General features: G+C 42.9%; 1 protein-coding gene across 1 annotated transcript in view; it reads right to left on the reverse strand.

Moving 5' to 3' along the window:
• Window positions 1-16,214, reverse strand: part of CHRDL1 (chordin like 1) — a 124,686-nt gene that overhangs the window by 24,603 nt on the left and 83,869 nt on the right. Inside the window, 2 exon segments of the mRNA XM_041741286.1 lie at window positions 13,859-13,952; window positions 15,612-15,754. Coding sequence (XP_041597220.1) covers window positions 13,859-13,952; window positions 15,612-15,754 — 237 coding nt within the window.

Genomic DNA, 16,214 nt, shown 5'->3' on the forward strand with positions numbered 1-16,214 from the left:
CCTTCATAAAGTGACCCTGAAAGATTCCTCTCTGGGCCTGCCTCATTTTTCAAAACAACTCTGAAGAAAGCTGCCACTTTTCAAAAGAGCCGATCGATTCACATTGCACAAAATTTGGGAAACAAAAGACAAAATAATCACTTTCCACTGTAATAGAGCTGTCAGCCTCATTTTTGCTTATCTTATCCAGTGACAGTTAAGTATTTTGCAGGTCATATTTAACCTGTGTTTAAACTACCCTTACAAAATAAGAGATTCGAGGATTTGGGCTGTTATAATTTGTTAAAATCACCATTATGTCTCTGGAAAGTTAGGCCCTGGTCTGAAAGTTAAGGTAAGACTTGTGGTGGCTGGAATATTTACATAACAGATATCCAAGATTTACTCCTCTTTTTTTGCCTGAGATCACTTCCCCTGGTTTGTATGTCCATTCTTTGAACAGTGAACTACTTATAATTGCCTCACTGCCAGAGTAACTGGTTTGAGGAGGAAGATCTGACTTTTAGTCTTGAGAACAACACACTACAGACAGTGATATTCCTCTACTGATTAAAGATCAGCAACCACAGGACAATTTCCAAGGATTTTACCTCATGTTATCTATGACCAACCAAGTCACTGGGAAGAGCTTGGTCTTACACTCAGTATCAATTCAACCATGTATTTGGCAGGGTAACAGGAAATACCAAAAAGTATCAGCATTTATGGATTTTCTGTTTGAATTTATCCCTCGAGCTTTCAAAGCCCACATGGAGATAGTAACATGTTACTGGTTCAAGGATGTGGTAGTCCTGTGAGGGAAAATTAGATAATATCATTGGCTTTTAGGATGTGCCAAAGACCTCGAAATTCCTTTGAAAGCAATATTATCTGGCAGTGACATATAACAAAGTTATGACTTAGCCCTTCATGATTTAAAGATCATCTCATGGGGAAAAAAATTAGGATTCGTCAAGAGGTGCTTGGGAGAGATTGAAGGAGTAAGTGATCAGTAAGACAGAATCATGGAAAGCTTCCCAAAATAATCAGTCTTGTTTTTAGAAGTAGGCATCATGGTGATATGATTTAACATAAGTAACTGCAAAGGAGCAGAGCTTTGAAACAGTAAGGAACATGCTGGAAACAGCCAACAGGATGTGGCTGTGGCTGTAGTAGAAAGTTCAGATGTGAAACAAGAGAGATGGTGGAGAGGAAGAAAGGAAGAGGGAAAGGGGAACAGGGGGAAGAGGGGAGGGAGTCTTAAGTAAGGGTAGTAAATAATTGCTGTGTAGACTTCAGAAAGAGGCTAAAGAATTCACATTTTATCCTGTTACTGATTTTTATGTAGAGTTCCTACAGTAAAAGAAAGAGGTGACTTGTGGCAGCTCTGCCTGGCAATTGAGTGTCACTTAGCTGGGGAGCAAGTGGAATCTTGGGAGGCCAACCAAGAGGCTGTTGTAGTAACATGTGACAGGTCCCGAGAATCTCGAAAACAATGAAACAATGAAAGAGGGACAAACCAGACTACTCCAGATAAAAAGGAAATGATAAGATCCCTTGGGGGATATTTGCTAACAGAGAATGGTGGTAAGGGAAAAAACAGTATAAAAGGATGTTAGGGTTGGAGGGCACCTGGGGGGCTCCATCAGTTAAGCAGCCCACTCTTGATTTCGGTTCAGGTCGTGATCTTGGGGTCCTGGGATCAGGCCCCATGTCCGTCGGGGAGTCTGCTTGAGGATTCTCCCTTTCCTTTTCCCTCAGCCCCTCCCTGCTGCTCTCATGATCTCACTCTCAAATAAATAATTCAATCTTAAAAATTTTTTTTTTTTTACATAAAAGGATGCTAAGGGTTGCAAGTATGGCCAGCTGGGAAATGGAACTGCCCTTGACAGTAAGGTGGGATGAACTTAAATGTACTCATTGTGTTTTCACTGGCAGTGGCAGGTCTAAGCTTTGTCGTGAGCCAGATGAAAATGTGGGACCGGAGAGAAGACTGGAAACCAGAAGAGATTCACGAGCAAATGGCAGAACAGAATGTCAAAGCTATAGGATATGTTTTCTAATCTAAGTAGCCCAAAGAGAACAAATTTTAAAAGAAAAATGAGGGGATCCCTGGGTGGCTCAGTAGTTTAGCGCCTGCCTTCAGCCCAGGGCATGATCCTGGAGACTCGGGATCGAGTCCCACATCGGGCTCCCTGCATGGAGCCTGCTTCTCCCTCTGCCTGTGTCTCTGCCTCTCTCTCTGTCTCTCATGGATAAATAAAATCTTTAAAAAATAAAAAAAAAAAAAGAAAAATGAGAGACGAGCTCTCTTCCCCAAATGCCCTTTGCAAATGTAGATTTAATGGTTGGTACTGGCATGCAATGTTTACTTAGCATGACCTTCTGAGAAGGTCAATTTATTGCATTTAGACTCTAGAGTCTTCAAAGGGCTTTTAGATAGTGTCTTGAAATACTTAGCGTCCAAGCAGAATCTCGAAGCAAGTAGTCTCTGTTAAGTGAGCCGATAGGTAAGATAGCAAGACAATGAGGAGGCAAGTCGGGATCAAGCATGGGAGTGGACTATTAATATCCTGTAACACCAACGTGTTGCAACACCTAAGCATTTGCAGACAGGCATGTGTGCCTCAATTGGAATCCTTTCACCTCATTAAAAACTACTGGAGTCATTACTTCTGTATAGATCTCAAGTAGGAATGACTACTATTTTGGTTGCTTTTGAGCTTTTGACATCATCAAAATGGCATTCTCTAAGTTGGAATGTTCTATAAGTAAGGAGTCATTCGATATAATTTGAACCATAGTTAAATTGGAAGAATCTTCTCAGACGTTCACATTTTGTTCAGCTGTGAGTGATTCTCTTAGACTTGGGCCAAATCTGTCTGGAGAGATGATAATAGTTATCCATTTACTACTTTAGATACTACACTTTAAATATATCTAAGAGACAAAATGCATAAAAGAAAAAAGCAAGCACCAATACTCTAAAACCTGTTCCTTTCCCTCCTCCCTCCCCCATCCTATTCACTGGTAAATTATCTTGAGTGAGAGGGAGCTTCTTTTTTCAGCCAAGGCTTTACTTAAAACAAAACAAACAAAAAAACCCCCTGTGATTCTAATGGAGACAGATGGATTCTAGTTAATTCTGAGAAGCAACAAGATGTAATTTTAACCAATTTTTAAAACCAAAATGAAAAACAACTCTAGTGTACTGTATGTCAAACAATATTCATTTAACCTTAAAAGCCACATGTGTTGTTTATTCAAACCTCAATTATAATCTGAGTGGTACCCTATAGAGCTAAAATGGCTTGGCTTTCTGGTAATGGGAGAAATGGAGAACAAGCATTTGAAATACAGTCAAGAGCTGGGCTACAATTCGGACTGTTTATAACTCCCGTGGCTTCCATTAATCTCTGGTTAGCTTGAGTAGGTCACAGAAGTAAACCCTGTCCTCTCAAAAGGACTAAGTGTACAATGAGATTATTAGATACCCATGAAGATAAGCCTCAGAAAGCAAAACTACGCCAGCATGTGGCCATTTCTGAACCACACACATCATAAAGAGCGTGCCTATAGGTACTGATGGATCTGAGACAACCCAGTTTCATGCCTCTTTTTCTACAGGCATAATTACTGAGCCCTTTCCCTTTCAAAAGTGTCTTGGTTTGGATGATAAGATATGTAGTCGCTCTAATCATAAGGCACATGGAAATGAAATGAATCCCCGAGACTGGGTGGGGGCTGTATGGTGATCTCTGTGACAAGGGAAAGGGATCTCTGTACTTTCAGAGCAACATGTCAAAATCAGCAGAACCAGGGCAAATTATTAAAGGGCTTTTGTGAGGGGAAACCGGAAGAGGGCGGAGAGGAAGAAAGTGATCGATCATGACATCTCCACCTACTACGTGCCAGGTTCTGGGGTGAGCCACTTGATGGCCAGCAGATAATACCCAAGCTGGAGATGAGAGAGTGGAAGCAGATGACTCAGGGGCCTCTGCCAAACATCTAATTCTACAAATTCTGTTGCGAGGGAGCAAGCATGCTGAAATTTAAGTGAAGCTTTAAAGAACCCGGGTCACAAGGATTCTCCACTGTTAGACCTTGGAGCTAACAACGATATACAGTACCACAGGAAGCCCTCCAGTATTTTGTAGACAGTCATGTTTTCTAGAAAATACTTCACTGTCAAAGCACTTTATTGTTTGGGCTGTCAATACAAGCTCTTAGCATTTTAAACTCAATATCTGCTTGAGACACACAAAGGCACAGACAAGGGGGAATCCTGCCAAGAGGAGCAAGCCAAATCTGAAGAATACAAAAGCATTTATCCAGAAAAATCAGAAATACATACTTTTTAAAAAGGGCATTGTGAAAGTTGCGTGTGCTTGTGAGACGGAATTATGGGAGAGGGCACAGAGAAGTTATTAGCTAGATGGTACCCACAACCCACAGTCTGCTCTTCCAATGGCATTGTGGTTATGCAGATCCAAGTTGATACTTAGAAATGGGGCCTTTGAGTCTCATCCCAATAACTCGGCTGGAAGAATTACCATGTCCAGCCCTGGGGAGCAAAGTTGTCACAAAGTCTGTTCCTCCCTGTAGCCTCAGAGTTCAGAGTCCTCAAAGTTGCTCCACATCTCCAAGTTGAGAGGCAACATAACAGTCACGGCTAAGAGAACCACCCACGCCAGCCAGACTACCTGGGTCCAAGTCCTGGCTCTGCCCCTTTGCACCCGTGTGACTCTGGGCAAGTGATGAACCTCTCTGAGTCTCAGCTTCCTTATGGCTAAAATGGAGACAATCAAATCCAGCCCAGAGAGTAGTGGGGGATGAAATGGATTAGTGTGAGCAAAGAGCTCAGAGCAGTGCCTGGCACAGCAAGTGTTATTCTTCCTATTCCTCCCATCCTTTCCCTCCTCTTCTTCCCTCCTTCCCCTCAAGAGTAGCTTACCCATGGGGAAAACCCAACTTAAGGACTCCCATGAGCATTTGAAGTATCTAACAAGGAAAGGCTCTAGATTAAACAAAAAATGAAGCCCAACAATAAGAAAAACATTTATGCCTGCTCATAGAAAGGAAATTATCTCATTTTAAAATCATTCCATTTTGATTTTTTTGTATAGATATTTTTCCCTTTCTTTTTTATTTATTTCATTTTTATTTTATTTTTTATTGGAGTTCAATTTGCCAACACATATCATAACACCCAGTGCTCATCCCGCCAAGTGCCCCCCTCAGTGCCCGTCACCCAGTCACCCCATCCTCCCGCCCACCTCCCCTTCCACTACCCCTTGTTCATTCCATTTTGAAAGCCAGGATCCTGGATGCAGGAAAAGAAAAAAAGAAAGAAAAAAGGCCACAGAGATTCTTTTAGCCCCATTCCTTCTGAACTGGCTTAGATTCTCTCATAATTATACTAGTCCTCTCCTAATTGTCATCTTTGTCAAAGAGGCATTTGAGTTTTAATGCCATCCCTTATTCTCTCTTGACTTAAGATGAGGCTGAAGAGGGCAGATACCTGCTTCATTGGGAGAGAGTGAATCTTGTAGTCATAAAGCAGAGTGATAACAGTCCAAGGACCCAAATAAAGAGAGTCCTATGATACCACATCCATACAGGGAAAATAACAAGCAGATAGATGGAGAAGGGAAGCTCAGAGATCTATCAATGTTTACTGCTGGTCAACCTGGAGCAGTCCATTTAAAAGTCCTTCAATTCACAAATACTGCATTAGCTCCCCGGCCTTATCCAAAGAGGACTGGGATGTCTGGTGGGAGTAGGGGACATGGGGCTGGTTTTCATGGCTAAATCTAAGGGGTAAGTGGATGTAGTCATTCTAGTGATTTGCTTGAATAAGTGGTATTCACTGTCCACTTTGCCTTGGCTACAAGAGACTTGGACTTTGTTGTAACATAGATAATATTCAAATATGACTCCCCCTGCCTGACACTACTTGTCTTGCTCACATTTCATTTTCTTGTTCATGCTGTCAGTCAACAAATCAGACCAATTTCTAGAAATACTGGGGTCTAGGCTCACGAAGATTATTCCAATGAGAATAATGCACACATGTGGTGGTGTGTTTCTGGGCAGTCATGGCATCCCTTGAAGCAGTCAGAAGGACAGGGCTGAAGGAAGAGTAGCTTTAATCTGTGAAGAAGTACTTGCTCTGAAATACTTCACTGGAAATTCCTTATTTTTATTATAGAACCAGATCCCTATACATATGAGAAACCCCTCAATCCCAGAGCAGGATGGGGGTGTTTATTCGACATGGCCAATTAAGAATCGGTGTTATTCATTTGTTAAGCTCAGAATGAAAGTCAATGTTAATGCTGTCTCATCCACCATCTGAAGGGCTTTCTGTCTAAGAAGAAACATTCTAAGTGGCACCTGGGTGGCTCAGTCGGTGAAGTGTCTGCCTTTGGCTCAGGCCATGATCCTGGGATCCTGGGCTCCCTGTTCGGTGGGGAGTCTGCTTCTCTCTCTCTCCCCTGCTTGTTCTCTCTCTCATTCTAATAAAATAAAAATAAAATCTTTAAAATACAAAATAAACATTCTAGACATAAGAGACATCCCAAGTAGGAACACAATGACCAGAGAGGAGTGAGAGTCCTGGGAGTGTCAGTAAGTACCTGAACATGAAATCTGAGCACAAGGGCTGGAAAGAGAACAAAAACAAGCTGGAAAGTTTCCATGGAAAAAGGAAGCTTCCAGTGGAGATTTAGAAGGAAAGAGGAAGGCAAAGGGTGGGCTGTCAGATGGTCCCCATCTTCATGAACATGAATGGTTCACCTGAGAACAGGGCTTATTAATGGTTGTCAGACTCTTCTGTCACTGAAGAGGTCAGAGTGTTTCAGCACATTTTGAAGTTTCAGTTAGAGCACAGCAACTCAAAAACCATAAATGACTGAATTCATTTTTATCTTTTTTGAGCAGTGTGTCTCATTAATGATGTCTTCTTCCTCATCATGACCTGGTGATGGTGGTGTTTCTGCAGAAAATGTGGACAAAACCCAAAATGATGCTAGGCCAATACACGAGGATCTATATTTGGAGTTGCTGTTATTTTCCCCAGTTCTGTTTGATTTTGAGAAGTTTGAAAACTTGGGGAGATTTTTTTGACATTATTACAAAAATGAACTACCTTGCTCACCACTTCCCTCAAGACCTCTGGGTTCCAGCCAAGACGGCACCTCACGTGTAATTTTGCTGCTTGTTTTTGTTTTTGTTTTTGAAAGAGAAATAAAAAGCCTTAGGTAAAATGGTAGCTGTCTTGAATACTGACAAATTGCTTTTAGACAGTTGCTTCTGGTTTTTGGTCACTTGTGGAAGTTTGTAGAAATAGCTCCAATTTCATAAAGCAAGATTCAATTTTCTCCTTTGGCTCTTTGGAAATGTATTGGATAAATGAGCTTGGATTGATTAAGTTGTAAGTTCAGTCATCTCTCTGGCCTCCCTACCTAGGACTCACTTAGAATGCTGTCAAGAGATTTTCATACAGTGTATGTTCTCATTCATTTGGGGAATATAAATAATAGTGAAAGGGAATATAAAGGAAGGGAGAAGAAATGTGTGGGAAATATAAGGAAGCGAGACAGAACATAAAGACTCCTAACTCTGGGAAACGAACTAGGGGTGGTGGAAGGGAAGGAGGGAAGGGGGTGAGGGGAATGGGTGACGGGCACTGAGGGGGACACTTGACGGGATGAGCACTGGGTGTTATTCTGTATGTTGGTAAATTGAACACCAATAAAAATTAATTTATTAAAATAAAAAATAAATTGGAGAAAAAGAGATTTTCATAGCTGTAGCTCTTTCTTTTTAATATATCCACCACAAGATATGCGTAATTCTATGCTAGGGTAAACAGAGGAAAAGGGTGGCCCTTCCCCAGGTAAGGAGCTGAGACCAATGAAATGATGAACAATACAAGAAAATGTTTTAAATACTGGACTCTACAAGCCAGACTAAGCCCCAAGTGTGGTCCAAGGAGCTCAAGGAGGACTAGAGTTATCAGGTGGGGCTCTTTAGAAAGGGTGGGACACGAGCTGGGCTCTTGAAAGATGGGTTAGGATCGTAATCTGTAGGAGAGAGGAGGAAAGCTATTCTAAGCTTGTGGGGAGTGAGAGCTAAGAGAGGCATATAGCAGGAGACAAAAGTGGGAAGGAACAGAGCATATTTTAGGACAAAGGGAACAGCCAGCCCAGAGTATAAGGTGTGCATGTTGGCGTCAGAGGAATGAGGATGAGTAGTAGGTTAAAGAAGGGGAAGATTGCTTTATAAAGCACCTTTTAAAACCATCTGAAGAACTGACACTGTATAATGTGGTAAGATATGGTAGGCACTGACCAACGGATCAAGTATTTCTGTAAGAAGAAAAGCCTGGACTAGGGTATTATACACACGTAAAACAGAGGAAGGACCGTTATAGACGCTCCTACAGCATCAGGTGGCCAGTTCCACTCCCTGGTGAGATCCTGGGAGTGTAAGACTGCCATTGCTATGCCCTAACTTTAAAAAATGATTTTATTTATTTATCATGAGAGACACACAGAGTAAGATTTTATTTATGTATTCATGAGAGACACACAGAGAGAGGCAGAGACATAGGCAGAGAGAGAAGCAGGCTCCCTGCGGGGAGCCTGATGTGAGACTCGATCCCAGGACCCTGGGATCACACCCTGAGCCAAAGACAGATGCTCAACCACTGAGCCACCCAGGCATCCCTGTAATGAGGATTAAATGAGGTATTACACACATATGTGCTTACACCACTGCCTGGCACATAGTAAGTGCCACATACGTACTCTGGCGAGTATGCCTCTCGATACAGTCAACAACACCAAACCTCTCTCTTGTCTAGAGTCCAAGTACAGAGCCTTCCCCTTTGCTTTGGCAAGATAGGCAGGAGACAGGAAGCAGAAATGATAAGTGGGAGAGGGAAGCTGGGAATGGGTATAGGTTTGAGGCCTGCCTGCCCAGAATGTGGTAGTCGTATGAGATTTTTGTTCTGATCAAGTTTCTCTAAAGGTTCCAGTGGCTGTTTGCACTCCATTTCCAGTCCAGATGAGGTTTGTTGAAGTGCCAGCAATGACATGCCAATGCTCTCCTGACTCCTAGCCTCAGGGACAGTCGAAAGCCCTGGAGCTGGGGTTGAGATCCAGTCTGTGGCTAATACTGCCGTGTGACCCAGGAAGAGAGTGCACACCTGTGTTGGGTGACAGCGCAGAGAAAGAACCTGTTCAAATAGGACCCTTTATATTAACGTTTGTGAGTTCAGCACTTAAAAGGGTATTTCTTCTGCAGTATTTGTCTGCAATTAGGGTGGTCAGCATAGGGGAGAAGTGTGTCTGCATTCCCAGCTGTATGAGTAATACGCTTATGCAAGATATACCTTTGTAAAAACACCATCTCAGCAGGAAAAAAAAATAAGGTGCTTCCAACATTAGCACTTCAAAGGAGATTCAATCACATTATACGCAACTGAAAGATGGAAAGAAATTTGAGGCAGAGAGAAAAGCATCAATTTTATGAAAGTGTGGGATTTAGTCTTCATAGGGAAAGATGAAAGAGAAGGGTTTATTTAGGCTGGAGGAGAGATGGTGGAGAAAGAACTTCGGGAATTGTCAAGTGTATGAAGGGACAACACAGGATCCGTCACAGCTCGCTTTTATGCATTGCTTTTGAGGACATGATAAAAGAAAGGAAATTTAAATTGTGACAAGAGAATCGCTGAGAAGATGGTGAGCCCCAGGATCTGTTACCACAAGAGGGATGAGAAATTAAGTTCTGTGTGTGGATATTAAGTAAAGAAAAAGGCAAGACTATCAGACATAGAGGAGAGGGTGAAATCATACTTAACTCCGGCCAATAAATATAATAATATTGTGTGAAATATAATAATTATTTCATATGAAGCAATAACTCTGTATCAGAATTTCTCCTAGGGAAGCTGAGGTGGCTTAGTGTTTGAAATGTGTGCCTTCGGCTCAGGTCATGATCCCAGGACCCCTGGGATTGAGTCCCGTATCGGGCTCCCCACAGGGAGCTTGCTTCTCCCTCTGCCCATGTCTCTGCCTCTCTCTCTCTGTGTCTCTCATGAATAAATAAAATCTTTAAATTAAAAAGGAAAAGAAAAAGACTTTCCTAGCTCTCTACATCACCTTGGTTAATTTTTACCTTTCCATAGGTGTTAGGTATTATAAGCTCCATTTTCAGAGCTGAAAAAAAAATGAGGTTCCATGTAGGTAAGCAGCTTGCCAGAGGTATCACTAGTAGGCGGAAGCTCAGTTACATCAAATCTGCGTCCTTCTGGCTTCAGAGCCTATGTCCGTGGCACCACGCCTTTTCTCAGGAGCAATAGTATGTCTTTTGGCAGCTGCCTTTCTTTTATTCATTGTTCTTCAGTTTAGATTTCTCACGGTTTCCTTTGCTTCAAACAATATAATCTCAATCTGACAAGTGGATTATAGCAACTAGCTGGTGATGTGAGCAAGCACGTGTACTCTGTGCGGATTCTCTTCCCTTTGGAGCAGACTCAAATTAAGGTGGGGGCAAAGATAGGTAGGGAGATGAGGAACAAAATGCTCATCTTTTCTGGCTTAAATGTCATAGCTGTATGGATGTACACCCTCACTGTGAGAAAGCGTCATAGAAAGATACAAGGCAAACCAAATGAGGCTGTCATGAAATCCACGCTGACTTGTGAGGACCACTAGAAAGGGCGTAAGAAAAGGGATGAGCATAAACTGATACTCAGAACGAGGTCATTTCCTGAAGTGTGATGGGGTTGGAAAAGTACCTGGTCATCAGAAATGACACCAAATGATTTCTTACCGACCATGAATCAATGTACAGCCATTACCACCCCTACCACAGCCTGTCAGTAATTCAGAGGCAGAAAACACAGCAATAATATCATATGTCAGGTGCATCTAATTCAAACTATCACTTTCTGGCAGTACTTCCAAGCTAGTGTGCATTCATTCAAAGAGCACCTACTTTGTACCTAGAGCAGTGCAGGGGGGCAGGGGGAAGAAGATGAACCAGAAATAGCTTTTGTTCTAAGAAGCTCATAACTGGGGACACCTGGGTGGCTCAGTGGTTGAGCATCTGTCTTTGGCTCAGGTCATGATCCCGGGGTCCTGGTATCGAGTCCCACGTCAGGCTCCTCTCAGGGTGCCTGCTTCTCTCTCTGCCTAGGTCTCTGCCTCTCTTTCTCTGTTTGTCATAAATAAATAAGTAAAATCTTTAAAAAGAAGCTCATAATTGATAGGGAGGACATAATAAAAAACATAATAAAATGTTGTACACACATAATAAAAAACATAATAAAAAACAAAAGGTAATGAAGTGATAAATGCTACTAGAGAAGCACCCAGGAAGTGCTGTGGAGTCTCAGAAAGGAAGATGGTTTACTCACTTATAGATTAAAAAAAAATGCTTCATGGAGGAAGTGGCAGTTGGGCTGGCCTTTGGATAAGCGGGAATTCAGGATGGAGAAATTAAGGATGGCAGGGGGAAGGCAGAGGAGAGAGAAAGGCCTTCTGTCTAGTATTTATCGAGATGTGGCCAGAGGATTGCCTGCATCGGAATCTGAGGAGGTTGTACCTGAGCTACGTCTTGGGAAACTTGTAGGATTTCCATAGGCAGAGATGAAAGGAAAAGGATTTTCCAGAAAAAAGGCAAGTTTCCCTCCTCCAAGATCTTGCTGTACATGTCAGTTTGTACCTAGGCATCCATTTTGTTCCCTTGACCTCCTAGTTCCCTATCATGAAATGGCTGTGACTCATTCATCCCAAAGTCAGTTGCCATATAGTTGGAATTAGATCCTCCGGCCAGTCAGAATGACATTTGTTACTTTCCTACTGCTTTCAGTTTTCAGATTTTTAATGTGCTCAGTTTAAGTGCACTAAACCCAAATATGAACCATTGTTAGGGCTGCCTCCAGTCATCTACATGGTCTTAGGAATAGGTTCTTAAAGCAGAGTCTACGGGCCACCTGCCTCCAAGTGGACAATGGGGCCTGCCCACATGTACATGCCGGGACCCCACCCCAAAGCCATTGAATCACAATCTTGCAATTGTTGTCTGAGTATCTGAAAGTTCTCCAGGTGATTCTGAAGCACACTAATGTTGGAGAAATCTTGCTGGCGGGGGGCGGGGGCGGGTAGTGAAAGCACAAAGGTAAGACAGCACAGGAACACTGAGAGAAGAACCTAAGGTGCGGGAACGGAAGAATATGGGCTAGAAAGGTAAGTTGAAGCTACAGTGTGAGAGGCCTTCACTGTATGAGGCAGGGGATTGATGTATATTCTAAATGGTCCTTTTCCTGCAAGATCTCATTTACACCTCACAGGCATTTGGAAGTAAGTACCAACATTATCCTCCCTTTAGAGATTGTTAGAAAGGCTGAATGCACTGCTCATGATCCAGCTGGAAAGTAGCAAGACTGGGCTCAGAGCCGAGGCAGCTGGTTCCAGAGGCTCCAGTGTGAACCACTAGTTTGTACTGTGTCCCCAAACCAGACACCTGCCCTTTCACACGAGACAGGCTACTACACTCGCCTTCTTCCTGGGCTCTCCCCTTGCTTTGTAGCCTCCCTCCAATCTAGTATGGATACAACAGCCAATGAGATCTTTTAAGACATCAACTGGTTCATGTCATGCCCTGCTCACAACCTTCCAGTGGCTTCCCAAGGTATTTAGAAACTGAAATGCAAACTCCATCCCATGGCCTTGAAGGTCCTGCATGGTCTGACCCCCGCTCACTTCTTCAGCCTCATCTCCAGCCAGTGTGGACTACAATTACTACAGTCCAGAGAAGAAAAATGTAAGTACACTGTTTCAATCTTTATTTATTTGTTTATCATTTGTCTTCTCTGGTAGAATGTGAGTTCCACAAGAGTGAAGAATGGGTTTTTGCTGCTATGTATGCCACATCTGGTTGTAGAGGGTATGTACTGCATAAATGTGCTGCACAGAAGGGGTGCATTAACAAGGACTTTCTGGAAAATGGCAGTAAAGTCTCTTAAGTAAAAAATAATTCTCTTTGTAATTTGCATAAAGATGCCTTATAGTCTAGCAGTGCCCTGTAGGTTACTCTACTTACTGATAAGTATCTAGCTTCTAGCACTGGGCTGAGCTTACAGTAGATGCTCAATAAATATGTCGATTGGGTGGAAGGAAAGAAGACAAAATCAGAATACTGCTAGAGGGAAAGCCAGAAAGGAAAGGGATAGAGAAGACAGCTGAAGATTTAATAATTTGAGAAGAGGCAATAAAGGAGAAATTAAAGGTGATTATGCTCGATCTGAGAGGATAGAAATGGCGTCATTATCAAAGAAATGGAAACCAAACAAAAAAACACTGGCTTGAAAACAATGATGCCATTTTGGCTATAATCTAAGAAGATGACACCTTCTGCCTTCCATTTTGCTTTTACTGAGTTTGTCACCATTTGACTGTGGGGCTTTAAAGAATATACCTAGATTTTCCCTGCAGAGTCTTCAAAATGGTCACATCAGGGCTCTGCAAGGCCCATTCTTCCTGTTAAGGCTATTCATGGAAATGGCCTATGTTTCACAATTCAATAACACAGAGGCCCAGCTAAAAGTGATCAAGGGAGAAAAGATACAGGCACTCACTTTCTCAGTAGATGACACTCACTCTTATTCTTCTGCCACATGCTAGGGCAGTTTCTTTCAGGTGGTGGCCCTTAAAATCAGTGTTTCTTTCCTCCCTTTTTTGAATGGATTGCCCTCCTCTCCACCCAGCTAAAACCTAACGTTTCCACAAAAAATTCCCTTTCTTATGACATTGGACAGCTATCCAGGATGGCAGCACCCCTATGTCTTGTGATATGGGACACATACCTCTGCATACCCGGCAGCAGGAATCCGGAACAGAGACTGGGAATGCACAGGTTAACTTGGGACAAGTCTTGAGACCACAGTACACATTCCCCTCCTGCCAAGGAGAAACAGAATTTAAGGTCAGAAGGATCTGGGTAGAAGCATAAAGTCTTCTTAGCTCAGGACCTGGGATGAGTAGGAATCCAAAACATGCCACCCATTCCCAGAACTCTCCCATAGTTAGTTCTAGAGCTTCCTAAATGTTATGATGCTTTATTTTTTTTCTGTTTACTATTTCTCCACATCAGAGACTATGTTACCAAAGAGTTGGCAATCCTTGTTGGACATCCTGATCTAAGATGGTACAAAGCAGTCAGTGTTAGGGCTGCCACTGGCCTGCCAAACCCCAAAATATGGTCTTGCTCCTGTCTTCTCTGTTCACTGTATTCCGTGGTCCACATCACACCCCAGCTGGATATTGGGATTCCAGGGAATGCAGATTTGTATGACAGCCATCTTTTATAACACTCCAAACCAGGGAGACTGGCTGTCTGGGGTAATACAAAACTACACAAGACGATGTGAATGGATTCCCCAGTTCAGCACCAGGCAAGGGAGAGGATCAAATTTACCTGCTATTATGTCTGTCTTGACATAGTTTCCACTCCCTAAAGTTCTATGTTCCAAACATCCTTCCTTAAAACTTGTTCTTATAAGCATATTATTCTGGGGCTAGGAGGCTCCCTGAAAAGTCATTAGGAGGGCAAGGCCACAACCAAATTCTCCCAAACCACCAAGATACCATATTTTTACTGTAAGTCCCCAAGGGAAGGGATTCTAGAACTTTCCTTGGCAATCCAGTGTTTAATGCCTTTACAGAAAAAAAAAAATCCTAATTCTAACTTCAATGCTTCACACTTCAGTTGAAACAACCATTTTATTCCATTTTCTGGTCCTACCTATTACATTCTTTGAACTGCACAATTCCATGAAGATATAATCAGTACACCTTATTCCTAAGGTATATACGGTTCTTCTGACAAGTGATATCACAGGAACAATCATGTTTCACTGAGAGCGTTCTCACTGCAAGTTATCCAGAGCAAACTGGCTGGGAGAAGACATCAGAGATGGGAACCAAAAGATCCCCCATTTTCTTGTGAATTGGACTGAGTGGCCTTCGATGGTGCCAATGGCTTTTCTAGCCACAGCATCCCCAAAGCTTCGAATAATTGAGTCCCTCTGATGAAGGCTTTGCTGGGGTGACTATTGTTAAAAGGATGGCAGACCAGGACCATCAGGTCATGTCTATCCATTTAAACAGTCCTAAAGCTTTAAGACCAGGATATGACAGGGTCTGATTTCTTTAACAGAGGTCAGGGTTGTTCAGGGTTTGTGAAATTCAGGGAGTCTAGATTAACAGGGAGGCTGAGGATTTCAATGCAATTCGTCTTGGGACACCTGGGTGGCTCAGTTGGTTGAGTGTCTAACTCTTGGTTTCAGCTCAGGTCGTCATCTCATGGCTTGTCAGATTGAGCCCCATGTGGGGATCCACGCTCAGCAGGGAGTCTGCTTGAGATTCTCTCTGCCCCTCCCCCTACTTGTGCACACACTCACGCTCTCTCTCAAATAAATAAATCTTTTAAAAAAATAAATGCAATTTGTCTTCCTTTCAAACAACTCACTGTGTAGGCTCAAAGCAAAGGTGTAAGCACTGGAGAAGCTCTGGTATTGGGGTAGGGGCCAGCAGGAATGAGAAGACGCTGGGTCTTACCGAACAGCTGCACTGCGTACACTGATTGGGTTGCCGGTTCTGAAAGAGCCCTTCAGCCACGAACAGCTCACCATGTTGGTAAGTAGTCCCGTTGTATTCACAGGACTTGCTGGTCACCTTATTGTTCGCTGGGGGTAGGGAGTCTTCTGGGACAGAGCGGAGAAAAACCACACCGAGTATAGGCATCACTGCAGAGAATTTCATAAATCCCAACAGCAGAGGGGGCTATACCACATAGAGGGAGTTCAAGATAACCCCCGATTCAGTGGCTGATGACTTTAGATAATATGAAAGCAACCAGACAAGAATGGCAAGGGACATGACCATCCATCTATTCTTTCATTTGTTGGGGGTTTATTGAATGCTTACTATGTGCCAGGTTCTGTGATGGGCGCTAGAGAGAAATCGGAGAAGGACAAGACCCCTGCCCGCACTGAGCTAAGAGACCAGGCGAATAACGTGTTAACTTGGCTGGAAGGAGGGAGTTCTTTCAGAAGAAGAATCATCTATTACAACTACCTTGGTAACCTTACCTCCTCCCATGTTTTGTATCACTTGGCATGTGTTTGTATGCTTATTCCGGCCTCTGGAGTCCTTGCTTTT

The sequence above is a fragment of the Vulpes lagopus genome, chromosome X, assembly GCF_018345385.1.
Source record: "Vulpes lagopus strain Blue_001 chromosome X, ASM1834538v1, whole genome shotgun sequence".
Classification (NCBI taxonomy): domain Eukaryota; kingdom Metazoa; phylum Chordata; class Mammalia; order Carnivora; family Canidae; genus Vulpes; species Vulpes lagopus.